Genomic DNA, 17492 nt, shown 5'->3' on the forward strand with positions numbered 1-17492 from the left:
AAAATTCCAAAAGAAAATGAAGAAAACCTAACGTTTTTGAATTAAAAATAACAGAAATGACGAAAATGTTTAAGGGAGAGAAGTTAAGGGACCAAAATAAATCGAATTTTAATTAAGGGACCAAAGAAATATTACCTAAATAGTTAAGGGACCAAAAATACAATTTAACATTTTACTCTTTTTTGGTGAATGTCATCATTTTACTACTTTTTTGTGTCAAAAATCAACTTACTCGTTTGTTTTTTTAGAAGTACTCGTTTGTATTTTATCGAAAAAATATATACATTTGGACTAATTAATTATGTTTCTAAAATGTATTTTTTTTTTTTGGAATATTAAAAAATTGCTTCTAAAATGTATATTTTTTTTAGCAAAAAAATGTATAATTTATTACTTATACAATTGGACTAATTATGGTTATTTGTCATTCACTTCAATTGGAGATTTGCACACAAACAAAGAATGCACCTCTTAGGCTCAAGTTGACATCCATGTGATTTTGTGATATTAATCCTAAAAGGTTCCTACAAATTTCTGCAAGATAAATGTATCAGTTGAGTCAAATTTTTCTCCTCTCTTGAGCCGGCATCCAATTTGGTAAACTTAAATTTTTCTTCTTTATCCGCCAAATAAATGTGATTTAGGGTTAATTTTTTATGTGAAAGCATCTCTCAATTGTTTTTATTCATCCATTTTATTTAAATAAAGTGATTTATATATATATAGAGACAGAGTCAGGATCCGTTGACACCTGGTGTCAACGGATTCGTTGACACAAAATCTTAACCGTCTATTTTATTTAATCAAAGGCTCATAACAGTTTCTAAACTAACTCATCCTTTCTCTGGTGTATAGGATTGTCGTTCTTAAGAATTGAAAAACACAATTCCGCTACGTAACATGCTTACTATTTTTCTATACACCTAGAATTGGAAGCTAATTTACAAACTAATATATCCAAATCCAATCAATTTAAACATCATATTCTCATACCAAACCCATCGAAATACCCCTAAATTCATTATTTTTTTCTTCAATTGCAATATTTTCCATAATATTGGCACAAATTTTCTTTATGAGCTGTTATTTTGGTATGAGAAATTAACAGATAGGGAATAGAGATGTGGATAATGAATAACAAATTTTCCATAAAAGAATAAGGAGGGGTATAACGATGCACCCTGTTTTCAATTCAAGACTTTCAGTGATTGAAAACAATAATGTGTCTTTTATGGGAATAAGTTTAGAAGAAGGGTATTTGGATAAAGATGAATAGCATCAAATCAAGAGGAAATAGAAATTATGAGACATTCTCTCAAAAAAAAAAACACAAGTGAACGAACAAGATCTTCAATTACAGAAGAAATAGCTCTTCGAAATAAGAGGAAATGAAAATTATGAGACATTCTCTCCAAAAACAAAAAAAAACACATGCGAAATTATGAGACACAAACTAGGGATTTGAGGAAAATAAAGATACGGTGTATCATCGGCGAAATTTGCTCATGTGAGGTTTTAAATGGATAAATATAACCCTTTGATCAAATAAAATAGACGGTTAAGATTTGGTGTCAACGAATCCGTTGACATCTGGTGTCAACGGATCCTGACTCATATATATATATATATATATATATATATATATATATATATATATATTTTTTTTTTTTTTTTCTTTCATGACTTTGTTGTTTTAGAGTGACGTTGTTTTGTTTGTCGTCTTTATACGATGTTGCTTTGTTTTCTCATCTTGTTATGGTGTTTATTCGGTTTAGGTTCTCATCTTGTTATAGTGTCGTAACATTTCCTTTAGGCATGAGTATTTTGAACTCTTGAATATGGTCATATTGATAGTTGTTTTATCTATTAACAAACAAATAAAAAGCTATTAGTTTTATTGAAATCTAACAAAGGGATGAAATATATGTGTCAAAAATAAAATATGAAATGAACAAGAAAATAAAACGTAAGTTTCTTTGTAACATATTATTTTTTTGGAAATTTTTTGTTCAAAAAATATTTTTTGGTAATTTAATAGCGTTTTAATTTATTCTTTTTTTTCCTTATATGCTCTCTCTAGAGGAGGATACTATATACGATTATGAGACGTGTTGATCATTAAATATAAATACTTTTTTTAATGACAATATATATATATATATATATACTTCTTATAATTAAGATTTGAACATTGATTCTCTGTGTTGTACGAGACTAATATGTTTCAAAATACCCAACCCCGGTTGCTATTTTGATCTTTCTAATATGAAAAATAGGTTCATAGTGCCACTCGATATAAACAGTTTCTTTCTCTAGAACCTTTTCTCTTTGTCCTCTCTCTAAAAACTCACCACCGCCCCCTCCCTGCATATCCAAACCGTATTGTTTCAATATGTAGTAGGTGATTGTGGTGGTGCAACGGCCGCACCACCGTCGTTTTCCTTCCTTGTTTTTCGTTTTTCCTTTGTGGCTAGATCTAAGCTCCGTGTGTTCGTTTTCATTTTCGTTTTTTTGTTTCCTGTTCATCTTATTTGGTTGTTTCAATCGGCTTCATCAGATCTATCACCTCTTCCTGTACATGTGGATTGTGGTGGTGGCTTAGGTGGTCCGCCGACAGTTGTTGTTTGTTTCTCCGGCGGTGGCTTTTCCTGTCTCACCGAAGGCGGTTTTCCGCTCCAATGGTGGTTGTGTTCTCACCTTTCTGTCTTGCTTCAGCGTTTGTTTGTTGTGTTTTTGTCGCCGGTGAAGGGGAAGACAACATTGTTGGTTGTTTGTGTTGTTGATGGTTGTGTGGTGGCATCTTTGTTGTGGTGTTTTCGTTGTTGTGGTGGTTGTGTCGTGGGTGATTGTACCTCGTCAGTGGTGTGGTTGGGTTTGGTGTGGGTCGTGTTGTTTGTGTTGTTGGTGTCGTTTGTGTTGTTCGTGTTGTTTGTGTTGTGTTGTTGTTCTTCTTTTTTCGTGCAACTGGGAGGTAATTTTGGCGTGGTTCCTTCATTGTTCTATAATGCCCGAAAAGGTTTGGTGCGTCGACGCTCCGTGTTGACGGTAGTAGTCATTTATGTATCTTCAGATCTTTTTGGGTCGGGTTGGTGGTCTCTTGTAGCTTTTTGGCTTGATTGTTGTTTACTCCAGCGCCAGACGCCTTCTCCTCGTCACTGACGGATGTATGTTTACGATCTAGGTTGTGTCTCCACTTCAGACCGACGTCGATGCCCGTGTCTTGTTGTTGGGTTTCATCTTCCTTTTGGTCTGTGTTCAGGTTGCTGCCTGTTTCTTGGCGAGGGGGTTTGGAGGTGTAGTCTTTGTCCTACTCCCCTTGGAGACTATCAACCTCATTGTCTTGCTCTTGTTCCTGCTGAACCTTGGTGTTGCAGGGGTGGTGGTGGGGATGGCGATTTGTAGTGGTGTTGAAGCGTGGTGGTGGTGAAGTGTGGTGAAGGTGATGATGTGCGGTGGTGGTTGGTGTTTTAAGTGAGGAGGCGGGTGCTTGTTGGGGAGATTTTCTTTGGAAGCAACCTTTGTTACACGGGTCCATGTTCGTCGTCACTAGCTCTTGTTTGTGATTGTTGGGTGGTTTAGGTGTTTACCGAGTTTGAAGGGTGCGTGTCGCTTTGTGTTGAGCCTTTTCCTTTTGATTCGTTTGTTGTTTAAACTTTGCATGCCATGTCTTTCGTCTTACATATTGTGTGTTGGTTTTCGGTGGGCCGGTTCTTTTGGCTTCGAGATCGGGAGTCGAGGTCTAGCTGTAATCTTTGTTTCACTTGATTTGGTTTTTCTCTGGTGTACCGGGGGCGAGGGGTGCCCTGCTAATTTGGTACTAAAGTCTGGTGGGCCGATCACTTTTGATCCGAGATCAGAAGTCAGTTCTTTGACTCAAGTTGGTTTTTGGGCTTTGTTTTGTGCTCTTTCGGTGGATCGGAGGTCGCGAGGTTTGTGATAGCTGCTTGATCCATCAGTTAGGTGCTCTTCGTAATGTGGCTCAGCTTGGGTGTTAGGGTCTGTGAGTTTTATTTTGAGGGTGTTCTTTGTGGGTGAGTAGTGACGATGGGATGTGGTGGATACTGTGTTTACAGTGCTTGTTTTATTTGGAGTCTGTTTTAGGTGGTGATGTGTTTTTGTGAGTTTATCTTCAGGAGTGTTTTTAGGTGGTTATGATGTACCGTCTATATGCGGCATCATTTGTATCTTGTCTCGTCCACACCTTATATCTTGCGGAGATAGCGTTTAATAATATTTGCCGATTAAAAAAAAAAGACAAATGTTTTAATTTTACCCTTCTCAAAAATAGACTATTTGAACATTGCTTCTTATCATACTATTAACAATTTCCTAAATTAATCTCATCATATGTGTGTGCGCGCGAGTTATGTGTGTGTGTTGTGTGTGTGCAAATATAACAAAACACATTAAAGTAAAACTTAATTGGTGATTGACAAAAGGACACTAAAGATGATTATTACACTTAATTGGTGTGCGAATTAAGAATTTTCTTTAATTGAGTCAATTACAATTTTTAAGAATTGTTTAGCCTTCCTTGACCAGCTCTAGCAAATATTAAAATTTCTACTAAAACAATAAATACCCACTATCGAGTTGTCCTTATCCCCTAAAAAAAATCAAGTTGTTCTTATATGATCTCATCCATTGAATTTTTTTTACTATATGTAGAGTATATGACTATAAATTAACGATGTCAATGGACAGGATTTAGGGAGATATGGCATGCCATCTATCCTGGTTTTGTCATCGTGGTAAGTCTTAGAATAAACTTTGAAATAAATGGTTATTTTGGTCTTTGACTCTGCACTTCACTATCATAAAAGCAGTCACAGAAATGCATGAGGTGACATGCATAAGATGTCACAATCACAGATATTAAAATAAAAGTAGAAAATAGACATTTTAATCCTTGAACTGAAAATCGATATCCTTCACAAAACAATTTACAAAATGGGGTGAAGTACGGCACAACTATAGTTGACTAAGATCATAAGAAACAAAATTATTCGTCTACAAAATTATTTTTTATCAATTTATATTTAACCAAGTTGGGAAGGGTGACATTTTATATATACGTCTCAATCGTCTACAAACATCAATCTTATTAAACAATATTCCTTTCTATGATGTAAGGTAAGTAATACATGATATATCTAACAGCAAATCCACGTCAAAGTGTTTAAAAAAATAGATTGATTTGAAGGTTTCAAATTTTAAAAGGTAAAAGTGTTAACCAAATTATAAAGGTAAATTCTATGGTACACTCACTATATTTGAGTGTACTAGTACACTAACTCTTTAAATTCATAGTTAAATGAGTTGTTTTTTGAAAAAAAAAGATATTATTTTTTTATCATTTATAATTATAGTCAACGAAATAATTTTTTACTTTTTTAAATTTTTATCACTCATAATTGAGAACATTCATTATTTTTTACGATAATATGTAAAAAAAAGTTACTATGATTCTTATAAACAATTAAATGATATTTTTTCTTATGAAATGTTGTTCTATAAAATATAAATATTGACAAATAGTTATTTACTACATAAAAAATGATCATTCATTTATAAAATTAAGAAGGAGGAGTACCGATACACCTCATTTTGTGAGTGTACCGTAAAAGTTGCCAATTATAAAATATTAATGGGATATATCTTAAAATTTGTTTTCAGTCCCCTTAAAAAAATTCAGCAAGTTTTGATACACTAAGTATTTTTTGTCCCCACTTTGATCATGTTTCTAAGTAATTTATTTACAAGAGAAAATGACGTGTTTGTTTGTGTTTTTCTAACATGTTTTTTAGAAGATATATTTGTCATTTGTTTTTTGTTTTAGACTAAATATATTTGTCATTTGTTGGCAACAGTTAAGATAATTAATTTTTAAAAGGGATAAACTAAATAAATGATTAGTGAGATTTATATAAGTTCTAAAAAAAATACAAAATAAGTTAATTACGTACTTTAGTCCATTCCAAATTATGTCAAGGGATTTAAACATTTATGGGATCTCTTTATTAGATATTATAAAATATTTATTTTGGTATTCGACAATTTATTTATTTTTAACAGATCAGATGCTATTTGTACTTGATATGCATCAATAATTAAAAAATTCATATAGATCAATTTTACATATGCATCAATAATTAAAAAATTCATCTCCATATAAACAAGCAACTACCATATAGAACCAATTAATCTAACATGAGAATGATGATACGACTCTAATTTATTTTGTACTTGATAGATGAACGAATATTGTCAATTTGTCATACTATACGTTTGTACTAACGAATCTATCATTTTCATTTTTTCTATTAAGTCAAAACCTCTTATCTCACCTTTTTTTTTTAAATAAAATTTCTTTATTTTTTTATCAAGGAATGTCGTTATGTACAAGCCACTTTTTTTAACTTGTCGAGCCACTTGATGCCATAAAACTTTGTATTTTAATTGGATCAATTAATTAAGTTAATTTTACTTCAAATAAATGAAGTTGAAAGAATAAACAAAGCAAAAGTATGTACCTGTTTTTGACGAAGGAAAATCATATGCGACTATACGAGCACAACCCTATAATCACAGCAAAAATATTTCATTATGTCCAAATCCAATGACATAAATAGTGAAAATGTAAATCTTGTTTACAAAGAAACAAGTGGGAGCCTAAGTTTGCTCAAAAATAAAATAAAATTGGGAGCCTAAGTCTTGTTTACAAATAAACAAGTGGGAGACTAAAGTGTTAACAGATATCGCAAAAGTTAATGTATTTGGTTCAAAATTTATATCGACTTATGTTGACATATTTTTGTTTATATTTTGGGACGGAGGGAGTATTGAGTATTTCATGTTTTTTATACAAAAATTTTAGAATTATTGGATGGTGTTCTAATAATATAATATGTGTAAATTAACATTCTATTTTATGGAAAGTTCAACACTTAAACTAAATTCTACAATTTAAAATTTTAATACTTAAACTACATTGAACATCTACATTAACACATAAGAGACTTAAACTACATTGAAATACCAAACTCATTCTCACTTTTGTTCATGGAGTGAGTGAGTGAAATGACTTTTGAATTTTTCATGGAGATAGAAAGACTTGTATTATACCCGATGACATCACATTCATCAGAGTATTGAGTGCTTCTATGCATGCTGGAATGTTGAAAGAAGGACTGATCTCTTTTGAGCTTATGCAAAAGCTGTACAAGTTGGAACCTAAAGTCCAACACTATCACTATGCATGGTGGATATATGCACAGCCGAGCCGGACATGTCGAAAAAGCCGTGAAACTCATCCAAAAGATGCATATTCAACCTAATGATATGATTTTGAAGACTTTTCTTCTGGACCGGAGATCAAGCGGTGAGAGTGAGATCTCTAGATCATGGTTCAATTAGTTAAACAACGATTGAATCAGTGTTTAGTAAATAAGTAAGTATTTAAAAATTAGTTTTAAAAAAAAAAAACAAAATAATTGATCGACTGAACCAACATGGTTCAATCCGGTTCTAACAAACTCAAAATCGACCACAATTCAACCAAGCAATCAGCAGGTCCCATCCAGTTGTGAAAACACTGCAATGACAAGGATCCTCTAAAGTGGATAAAGGGTAAAATGAGAAATCAAAGGTTGTTATTGTAACAAGCTCATAATTTTTTACGATATGCCTACAATATCTACATTTAATTTGTTAATTGACAATTTATATTGTCCAATTTACACTTTAAAGTGAGTTGTTTACTTTAAAGGAGGCAGATTTATGCGGCAAAATAGTTTTTGAAATCATATAACGTTTGGTTAGTAGTCACCAAAATCACTCTTTAAAGAAGTTTTATTTTCTTTTTAATTAAATAGTCCTTGAAGGTTTTATATAAATGTTCTTTTTTTTGTTGAAGGATTATATAAATGTTATTTAAAACTCAAATTCAGAGATTTTTTTAACTACTATAGTTCTAAAATGCCACGAATCAAACTTGAGATTCACCCCATATCTTGGATATTGTATGAATTGGGGACTGAATTTGTAATGTGGATTTCTTCTTAATCCATTCTATCTTTGTAGATAAGTAGTCCATGTAAAATTTTACTGATATCAAAATTAAACCGTGTGACATTGTTTTAAACTTTTCTTTTATCCATGTGAACAAGTATTGCATGTTGTATAGGAGTCTCCTTCTAAATACATATATAATGCAACGTGAACTGTGTGTATATGAGTCTCCTTTTGAACTATATATGAAACATGATTTTAGAGAGAATAACAAAATAAAGCGGCTTGGTTTCATAAGATTACAATGACATAACATGTCAAAAGATTATAAGAGAAAATATAATAGTATTGAATGGACTATAACTTAGAAATATAAATGACTTAATAACATAAGCTCAATTACTTATTATTTAACACATTCATTCAAACTCACGATACAATAATATGAAACATTGAGAGTTTGTCAAACTCGATAATATATACTCAATACCCTCAAGCTAAATTAACTCTTGAAAATAAATCAAACAAACTTATATCATAAGTATCAAAGAGGAGAAACAAAAGTTAGTAACCATTATAGAGAGGAACAATTGTGAGAGAAAAATCATTGTAGAGACGAGTAACCAAATAAGAAGCTACACCCCGAGAGATGAACCATCATAGAGAAGAATCAAACCAACAAAGAGAAACAACCGAACAAAAGAGTTAACGAGGAGATAAGTAACCAAACAGAAAAAGAGAGGATAAATCAAATAGAAGAATCGAATAGAGAGAATCATTCAAACAAAAGAATCAATAGAGAGAAATAGTCAAACAGAAGAACCAATAGGGAGAGAAGCATGGAGGATTGGGATAAGAAATTCTCTAACTTTTTTTTTACCCTTCAAAGCATTTTTGAAGCAAACATAAAAAAAAAAATATATAGTTACCACCTTATGTTTTTGGATCTTGTTAACGAATGCCCTAGGGGCACCCTTTAAGCATCCCAAATTTAGTAATTATTCTTTTAAAAAGCATAGTTTTAAAAACCGGCTTGGATCGGCCGGTCGGACCGGTTCAACCGAGAACCGGTAGGGTGTCCGGTTCGGTCTGCATATTGGATCGGCTATGCAGTTAAACCGGTGAAAACTGGCCAAACCCGATGAAAACCAATGATCCGGCGGTTTTGTGAAAATTGGCATGAGTGAGACTTGAAATCAGGACCAACAACTAGGCAAAGGAATCTAACCAATACACCACTTTTTTTTTTTTTTTTTTTTTTTGTGTTAAATTCTACTTACTATTGTTTATATTAAATATAGGCCTTTTTTTTACTCTGTTTTTTTTTTTTTAACGCTAGGCCAACAATTAAGTCACTTTGTATTCCTTTAGGCCTTTGTTTTTACGTTTTTTTTTTTTTTTTTTTGTCAAAGCAGTATACATACATTTTGAAAGAATTGAAGCTGGTACACTCTTCAAGTCTTCATGTATGTTTCAATTTTTTTTTTACTTTTTATTTTGATTAAAAAAAAAACTGTTATTCTATTTTATTTTTTGATATAAGAAAAACATTCCACTATGACAACAAAAACCACTAGGTCATTGCTTAAAACCACCAGGTCATAACTTAAAATTGTTGAGTTAAGACTATGTTTTGAATTTGAGCAATTAGCCTATAAAACTATTATTGTTGGATATTTATTTTTATTTTACATGTGTCATTATTTTCGTTTTTAAAGTGACCGAGTCACCGATTCAATCCGATTAAATAGTTATATAAATTTAATCTCAAGACCGAGTTATGTAATCGAGTCATCCGAGTTGATCCGGTTTAGTCATGTGGTTTGACCAATGACCCAATGGTTCAACCATTGACCCAGTGACTCAGCACCCCTACCGAGTCAATGTCCAAGCCGAGTTTTAAAACTATGTTAAAAAGTCAACTGTTACAATTTTCAATGCATTTAATACATAACTTTTCATTAAAAACTTACTATTTAAAGTGCTTGAAGAGTGCCCCAGAGACACTCGTTAACATTTCCCTATGTTTTTATATGGGTTTAATATTGTTTTCCCTCTCCTATCAGAGTGAAATTTTGATTTTCGCCCTCTCTAATATTTAGATTCAAACCTTGTAATGTAATTTGAAGATTATTTGCTTCTAAACTTTAATGACATTCGAATGTACAAACCAACTTATTCGACGGCCAACTAGCTAAGTGTGCAACTATATTTATTTTTCATTTTTTTGTTATACGTGGACTTTGTTTTTCATATCTTTCAAAAACATATAAAAATCAAATTTTATTTAAAAGAGGTTTGCTCCTTCATCTTCCTCGCCTTCATTTTTATTGGAAGTTCATACACCCAATTGAGAAAAGTGAAAAACTTGAAGAAATTTTTAAGAATGTAGCTTTGCTATAGTTTTGTTTGGAGAATTGCATTTTTTTAGGTTGGTTTGAGATTTTTCATGAAGATGAACAATTAAAGAAAAAGTTATTTGATGGATTTTTGGGTTCATGAGTTTGTTTGATCTATGAATTTATGGGTTAATGATATTTTTTATTAGGATTAGTGTCTTAATTGTTGATGATAAAGGTGTGGATCTAGACTTTTTTGTTTGATGGATTTGGAGATTTAAGTATTGATGAAGTTTATTGTTTTTTCTTTTTGTTGATGTTAACCTTTTGGTTTTTATGGGAAGGAGGTTCAAGTAATTTGGAGTCTAAGGTTAATAAAATATGGTCAAGAATTGTTCCTATCAATAATTGAACTTGAACTTGATTTCTCTTGAAAGAATTTTTTATTTTGTTTATTCTATTTTTGATTTTTTTAATGTGTTTTTGTTATTTAAATAAGTGTTAATGTTAAATAAAAGAAAAGACTTGTGTAAATAAAAAAAAAAAGGAAACCTATTTATAGATTCAACATGCTTATTACACAGTCAGATGCCACAATGATCCAAAAACAAACGTAAATTTTTACTTATCTTAAAGTTTGATTATGTTTCAATATCTTTTAAACAAAATTTGTTTAACATTTTAAATTTACTCTAAAATAAATCAATATAAAAATATAACATAAAATTGGATGAATACAATTACATACTAAACCAATCTACATGAATATCATTGTGTTCAAGTGGCAAAGGAAAAGTACCTTTCTTTTACTTAAAGATAAATATTATTTAACCTTTTTATTTCTGAATTAAAATACTTGTTTCCTTCTAACAAATGTATAAAAACGGTTTAATGTTGTTCCCACATCAAAGGATGCTGGGGAACACCGTTTAAATACTAAAATAACCTTATCGAAAGTTAACTGTGGATTTTAACCGACGGTACTGTCGAAAAAAAAGGTAAAAATCGTCAATTTAAGGTGTTTCTTATCTTTCACAAGAGTGTAAACAGCAATTTTCATGAAAACGTGGCTTGAGAAAGCTGGGCCAAACCCAAGCCCAATAAAACATGGGCCGATCCAAGTTTACCCGTTTCCCTTACCTTCATATTAGGGTTTCTCTACTCTTCTCTTTTGTCACTGGCACAAGCTCAAGCAGCAGCGAAGCGTAGTAGTTAGAGCCTTTGTTCTTCTTCCTCATCTCAATCATTCACCATGGGTCGTATGCACAGTGGCGGGTATGTTTTTTTTCCTTCGATTTTGTTTAGATTGATAGATTCCTCAAAATCACTTAATGTTTTGTTTTTGTTTGTCTAACGTTGTTTTTGTGTTTCAGAAAGGGTATTTCAAGTTCAGCTCTTCCTTACAAGAGAACACCAGCAAGCTGGCTCAAGATCTCTACCCAGGATGTATGAAAATCAAAACCCCTTTTATTAATTTTTTAATTTTGAATTTATCTGATTTTATTTTTATTGGGTTTCTTGTTAAATGCTGGAAAATTGTTTCTGTTAATTGTAAATCTGTAATTTTTGTTTATTTTGTGTTTTTATTTTTATAAATTTATGGTTTTTTGTTTTTATGAGATTTTTAATGTGTGATTTGTTAATGTGTGTTTGATTTTTTGTTTTACTTGGTTATGAAATTTTGAATTTCAATGATTTTTTCTTTTAAGTGATTTAGTTTTTTGATACTCGGTTTAAGTGATTGTTTGTTTTACAGCTTATCGTGATGAATAAGCCTTAAGTATAATCTTGCAGTAGTTTTTTTTTTTTTTTTTTTTTTATAGTAAAAAATAAAATCATTTTAATTGTTTTGAATGTGCTATAGGCTGTTATATAAGACCTATGACAATAAGTTGAAAAAAGCTTGTGAATTTAGTCATAAGCTGTTTTCATAGATTCTCCCTGAGAGTATCATAAAGCTTATGTCAGTAGGAAAGCTCAAGCCAATTCAAACAGTACTATACACTTAACTTTATTGATTTTCATCACAATCTCAATTAATTTTGTCTTTCATTAATCACTTTAGTGGCATCAATTGTTTTTGTATTTTCGATACATGATTTAGTATTACTTTTTATATTGTGACGAAAACAATAGAACTGTGTTTGGCAAGGTAACTCTAGCAAAAACATTGGCATTTTATCTTCATTTTGACATATCTGATTCATATTAATAGATCAGTAAGTGTAATTGTAACTGAAAAAATTGAAATTGTGTTTTTTTTTTTAACATAGTCTGGTTTATTCAATTGATTCATTGAAAGAGCCTAAGCCGAGTGCATTTAAATTATAAATTGACATGGTCATGTGAGTTGGATTTTAGTTCTGATCAGTGTTTTCAAATTGATGCTTTAGCGGCTCTATAGCGTTGTGAAAATTAAACAAATCTCTATTGTTCTGTAATATGCTCTTTTGTATGCTGTGTTGTTTACTTTATGGGCTATGATGAATCATAGAGATAGTCATGCACCACTCTGATATTCCAGTGCTGATAATTTTCTCATACCCATTATTTTTCTGAGCCCTTTTCTTTTCATTATCTAAAACCCGCTTTTGATTTTTTGCACTTTTTTCCTGTTTTCTTTAATTAATTGATAATTTATTTTCATGTGTTGTCTAAATTGGGGTATGAAGTGATGTGGGGTTACCGTATAGCATTACAGCTTCTGGGGATGAAAATTGGGTTTTCAATGGTTCTCATCATTAATTGTTATTACTTGGTTTACATTTGTTTTCTAACTCATTGATTTTGTCAGATTACTTGATCAATTTAGAATACTTTTTTTTGGATTTTATCTTAGTTTTTTTTAATTGATTTGACCTTTAAAATGTATGTATCAAAAGTTGGGATTTTCTGTTTGATATATCAAATTTTTTGCTTTTATTATCATCGCTATTCAGTATCTTTCTGTTGTTAATTTTTTGTTATGAAGTCATCCTTGACAGGAAGTTCTTTATGTCAATTTTATGTTTAGGTTGTCTCATTCAGAAAGTTCTTTGTAAGCACTTAGTACATTCCAAAGAATTAATCAAATAGAAACGAAAACAACCGATATACCCCGTGCAGCACTCTGGTTAACATTCTTGTAGTAGCTATAGAGGCACTTTAGTGTTGTAAAATTCAAACATGCCACTTTTTTGTGGTCTGTAAACGTTGGTTTTGATTGTATATTATTAAATAATCTTCAATTTCCTTATTAGATTATTATGCTTATTATGTTAATGTTGTGGGCATCTGGGTGTAAATTCTGCTGCAATCATGATTTCCATTTTCTGATATTCATGAATTGCACAGGTTGACGAGACCATCTGCAAGTTTGCCAAGAAAGGTCTAACTCCATCTCAAATTGGTGTTATTCTTCGTGACTCCCATGGAATTGCTCAGGTTAAGGCTGTAACCGGAAACAAGATTTTGCGCATATTGAAGGCGCATGGTATGCTGACTTGCTCGTTTGTTTGTTCGATTTAACTTGATTTGCGTATAGTGTTTTGAATTTGATGACTTAACTATTCTTTAATTTCTCTTATGCTAGGACTTGCTCCTGAAATTCCTGAAGATCTGTATCACCTGATCAAGAAGGCTGTCTCTATTAGGAAGCATTTGGAGAGGAACAGGAAGGACAAGGATTCCAAGTTCAGGCTAATTTTGGTCGAGAGCAGGATCCATCGCCTTGCTCGTTACTATAAGAAGACAAAGAAGCTTCCACCAGTATGGAAATAGTAAGTATTCAGTCTTCATCATCTCTAAATGACAGTTTTTTAAAGATTTATAGGCTTGATTGATTTGCAAGGATACTGAATTTCTTTATTTGCTTGGTTTTGAATGCCTAAATTTTCTTGGGTTTAAATGCTCGTCTTTTCATGTTTGCTATTATTTATATTAACCTTTAAATAAGCTAATTAACTTCTAAGTGCTTATTTGTAAGCTATATTTTTGTAGCTTGTGGAAGTAAGTTGATATAAGTTTAGGAAATCTCATAAGTAATTATTTTAGGTATGTCCAAACTGTAATATAATTGTTCACCATGAGATAAGTTTAAACAAGCTTTTCCAAATGCATTATTATGCCACATTTTATCTTTAAACAAGTCTCACATGCCAGTCAGTATTCTCTATCTTAATTTTTGTATCATATTCCTTGTGACATTAATCAATTTATTACGATCAGCTATGGAATTTCTGCTTAATGTGTTACTTCATTTTAGAGTTTTTGTTATTCTTTCTTATTTTTGTTCTTAATTAAGGAATTGTCATTTTGCATTTCATTTCTAATACTTGTTTGGTTTTTCCACTATTGCAGCGAATCAACAACTGCCAGCACTCTTGTTGCTTGAAGAGATGATCGGCGATATTATTGTAGTTGTGCTTTCTGTGTACTTTATTTTTGTATGCAAATGAATTGCTTTCATGTGATTTTGAAATTTTGGAACATTTGAAATTCATGTTTAGACTCGTTTGATGTTAGTTTTGATGATGGACCTTGTTCCTTTAATTGATATACTCTCTTTCAATCGCATTAGTTTTAAATTTGCTATTGCCATGGTCTTACAATTGAATTTATAATTGAAGATTGGTATAGTATCTGTTTTGGTGAAAATTTGTCCGGATATATATTTATTTTAAGGGAGATGGATAATGTTTGATACTCGATAAAAGATCAAATTATTGAGCATATGAAACTTTGATTAGTAAATCGCCAAAACATCTCAAGCAAGGGAAACACTGAGACTTGATTGGATTCTAAACGTGTTTTCGTATTTGTTAAATGTCTGCTTGAATTCCTGTTTTGGTTGATAAGTTTGAGGCTATAGTTAAGAGTTGTTATTTGAACAACCGTTTGATTGATAACTTTTGAGACAATCATAATTTTACAAAGAAAAAAAGTGGTTGTACAAATATAGCTTGATTGTGGTTATTGGTTTTTGTGTGAATGTACCCTGATTGTGGTTCTATATTGCATTCGACCAAAAAAAAATTGGTTTTTGGGTAATCTATTCTCTTCATCAATTACATGTGTTAGTTAGCGCAAAATTTCAACTTCTTTTTGAATATTTGAGTTTGTTATATGATGAACATACATATGATCACGGGGTTTAGAAAGGATCTTGCGCAAGCATATGAATGTTGAATGAATGGCAAAGGTTTGTGGCTGTATATAGTGGTTATAACCATCATGGTGCTTGCTTGTTTATAGTTGTTTGGAGGTCAACAATGGCTTTGATTTATCACGATAAAATGCAAAGATCATTTTTGGCGAAATAGTTTTTGTTTTCAATTTTTGGTAAAGATCCATTCTCTAATTTTTCTTTTACAAGGATAGTGTGATATCATCCTTTGGATCAATATAATCTAATGGCCTATATTTGGTGTAAGTCTAAAGACTTGCACATGGTGTCAATAGATCCTGCCTATCTATATATATATATATATAACATGAAATATGTGAGTTTTAATAACAATCAAAACCTCCATATTCTTGGGTCGCCTTGACATAAGCCTACGCGTTGTTTAAAATCATAATCAAGCAAAACTAACTTCATCTCCATAGTGAATCAAGGTTTAAAATCATACAAGTGTCATTGGTCGTGCTTCTTCAAATTGAAGTTCCTCGAGTAAATGCTTCAACCAAATGAGCTCACAAGTTATTAGTGCCATGACCCTATATTCTGCCTCAACGCTTGATCTTGCAACTAGTTTTTTTCTTGCTCTTCCAAGATATCAAGTTTCCTCCAACAAGTACATAATACCCATTATTGGATCACCTATCAATGAATGAACCTGCCCAATCAGCATCCGAGTAACCAATTATCCTAGTATTTTTTTTATCCTTGTAAATGAAACTTTTTCATGTGGCATCTTTGATGTATTTAAGAATCCAAATTACAACATTCATGTATTCTTGACAAGAAGAATTTAAGAATTGAGTTGCCGCACTAACTACAAAGAAAATATTTGGACGAGTGACTCTGATAATTCAATAAATATCTAATGATGGCTTCCATTGAATAAATAATGGATCCCAACTAATAGAGTATTTAAATCAATAATTTGTTTTTTGGTTTCTTAAATTTTCTTTTTTGACAAAAAATACTTCTAATTGAGATGCTTTTTTTAGACTATGTTTAAAATTTGTAATTTACTTATTTTATTTCTAACAAATTATTTCATGGTGTTATAATGAGATACCAATTATATAAATAGATTTAAGTGCAATTTTGGTAGCTCTATGTTTTTACTTTTTTTTTTATAATTTACAATCTTAGCCTTCTCTTGTTTGGCAAGAAAAGAAATTGAAAAGAAAGAAAAATAAGTAGTGAATCCTATATTTTTTTTGTTTTCTCTTCTAAAGTGAGAAGAAAAAAAAGAAGAAGATTAAAAAGTCTCACATGCCATTGGTTTTTAACTAATCATGAATTATATGTTGTCTTTAACTCAAAGATATTTTTGTCCTTTTAAAAATAATAACATATTTTTCTTTTATATTTCTCTTATACCGATCAACACATCAAATCTAATATATTTTTTTATCTCTTTCTCTTTCTCTCTTCTCAAACTCTTTCTTATCTACTTCTCTTTTTCCAACTTCTCTTTCAAACCAAACACACCCTAATAGAGTTAGATCGAAACGGTAATAGTGCAAATATTGCATGATTTGTTTACACCTAAAAAAAAGTATCCTTTTAGCCAACATTAGCAGGTTGACAATTAAACGTTTAGGCGAAAAAACTTCATAACATATGGAAGGTTATACAAATACAGAGATAGCCGAGCGAGAGAAGCTGGTTCTTTCTCAAGTCCAGTAAAACTATGTACGGGGGCTGTCAAGACCTCGTACTGAGTCAAAGCTAGGTGACAATGAATACTGATGCACAAAACCCATGTTTCATGTTTGTAGCGCCACTAACCGCAAAGAACAATGAGGGAAGAAGCATGTCCGTGGTAGAGCTGCACACCAAAGACTATGTCAAAAGATCACGTCGTGAATATGGAGACACATAGTCGAGCGTGGTGCACCACAGTCCCCTCAACGAGGAAAAGTCACGCACTACCTGCAAAATTAACCTAGCAGAGACTTGACACTTTATGCCACATGGTTTAGCTGATA

General features: G+C 31.6%; 1 protein-coding gene and 1 non-coding gene across 2 annotated transcripts; both read left to right on the forward strand.

The window, feature by feature from the left end:
- The first annotated feature begins 11472 nt into the window (after window positions 1-11472).
- Window positions 11473-14914, forward strand: LOC11425556 (40S ribosomal protein S13). The gene is made up of 5 exons (XM_003605085.4): window positions 11473-11624; window positions 11723-11795; window positions 13683-13821; window positions 13921-14107; window positions 14688-14914. Exons 1-5 carry the CDS (start codon window positions 11602-11604, stop codon window positions 14719-14721), a joined length of 456 nt encoding a protein of 151 aa, XP_003605133.2. The 5' UTR covers window positions 11473-11601; the 3' UTR covers window positions 14722-14914.
- Window positions 12825-12912, forward strand: LOC112421497 (small nucleolar RNA Z221/R21b). The gene has a single exon (XR_003011823.1). It is a non-coding gene; the product is annotated as a small nucleolar RNA Z221/R21b (small nucleolar RNA).
- Window positions 14915-17492: the final 2578 nt, after the last annotated feature.

The sequence above is a fragment of the Medicago truncatula genome, chromosome 4 (assembly GCF_003473485.1).
Source record: "Medicago truncatula cultivar Jemalong A17 chromosome 4, MtrunA17r5.0-ANR, whole genome shotgun sequence".
NCBI classification, from domain to species: domain Eukaryota; kingdom Viridiplantae; phylum Streptophyta; class Magnoliopsida; order Fabales; family Fabaceae; genus Medicago; species Medicago truncatula.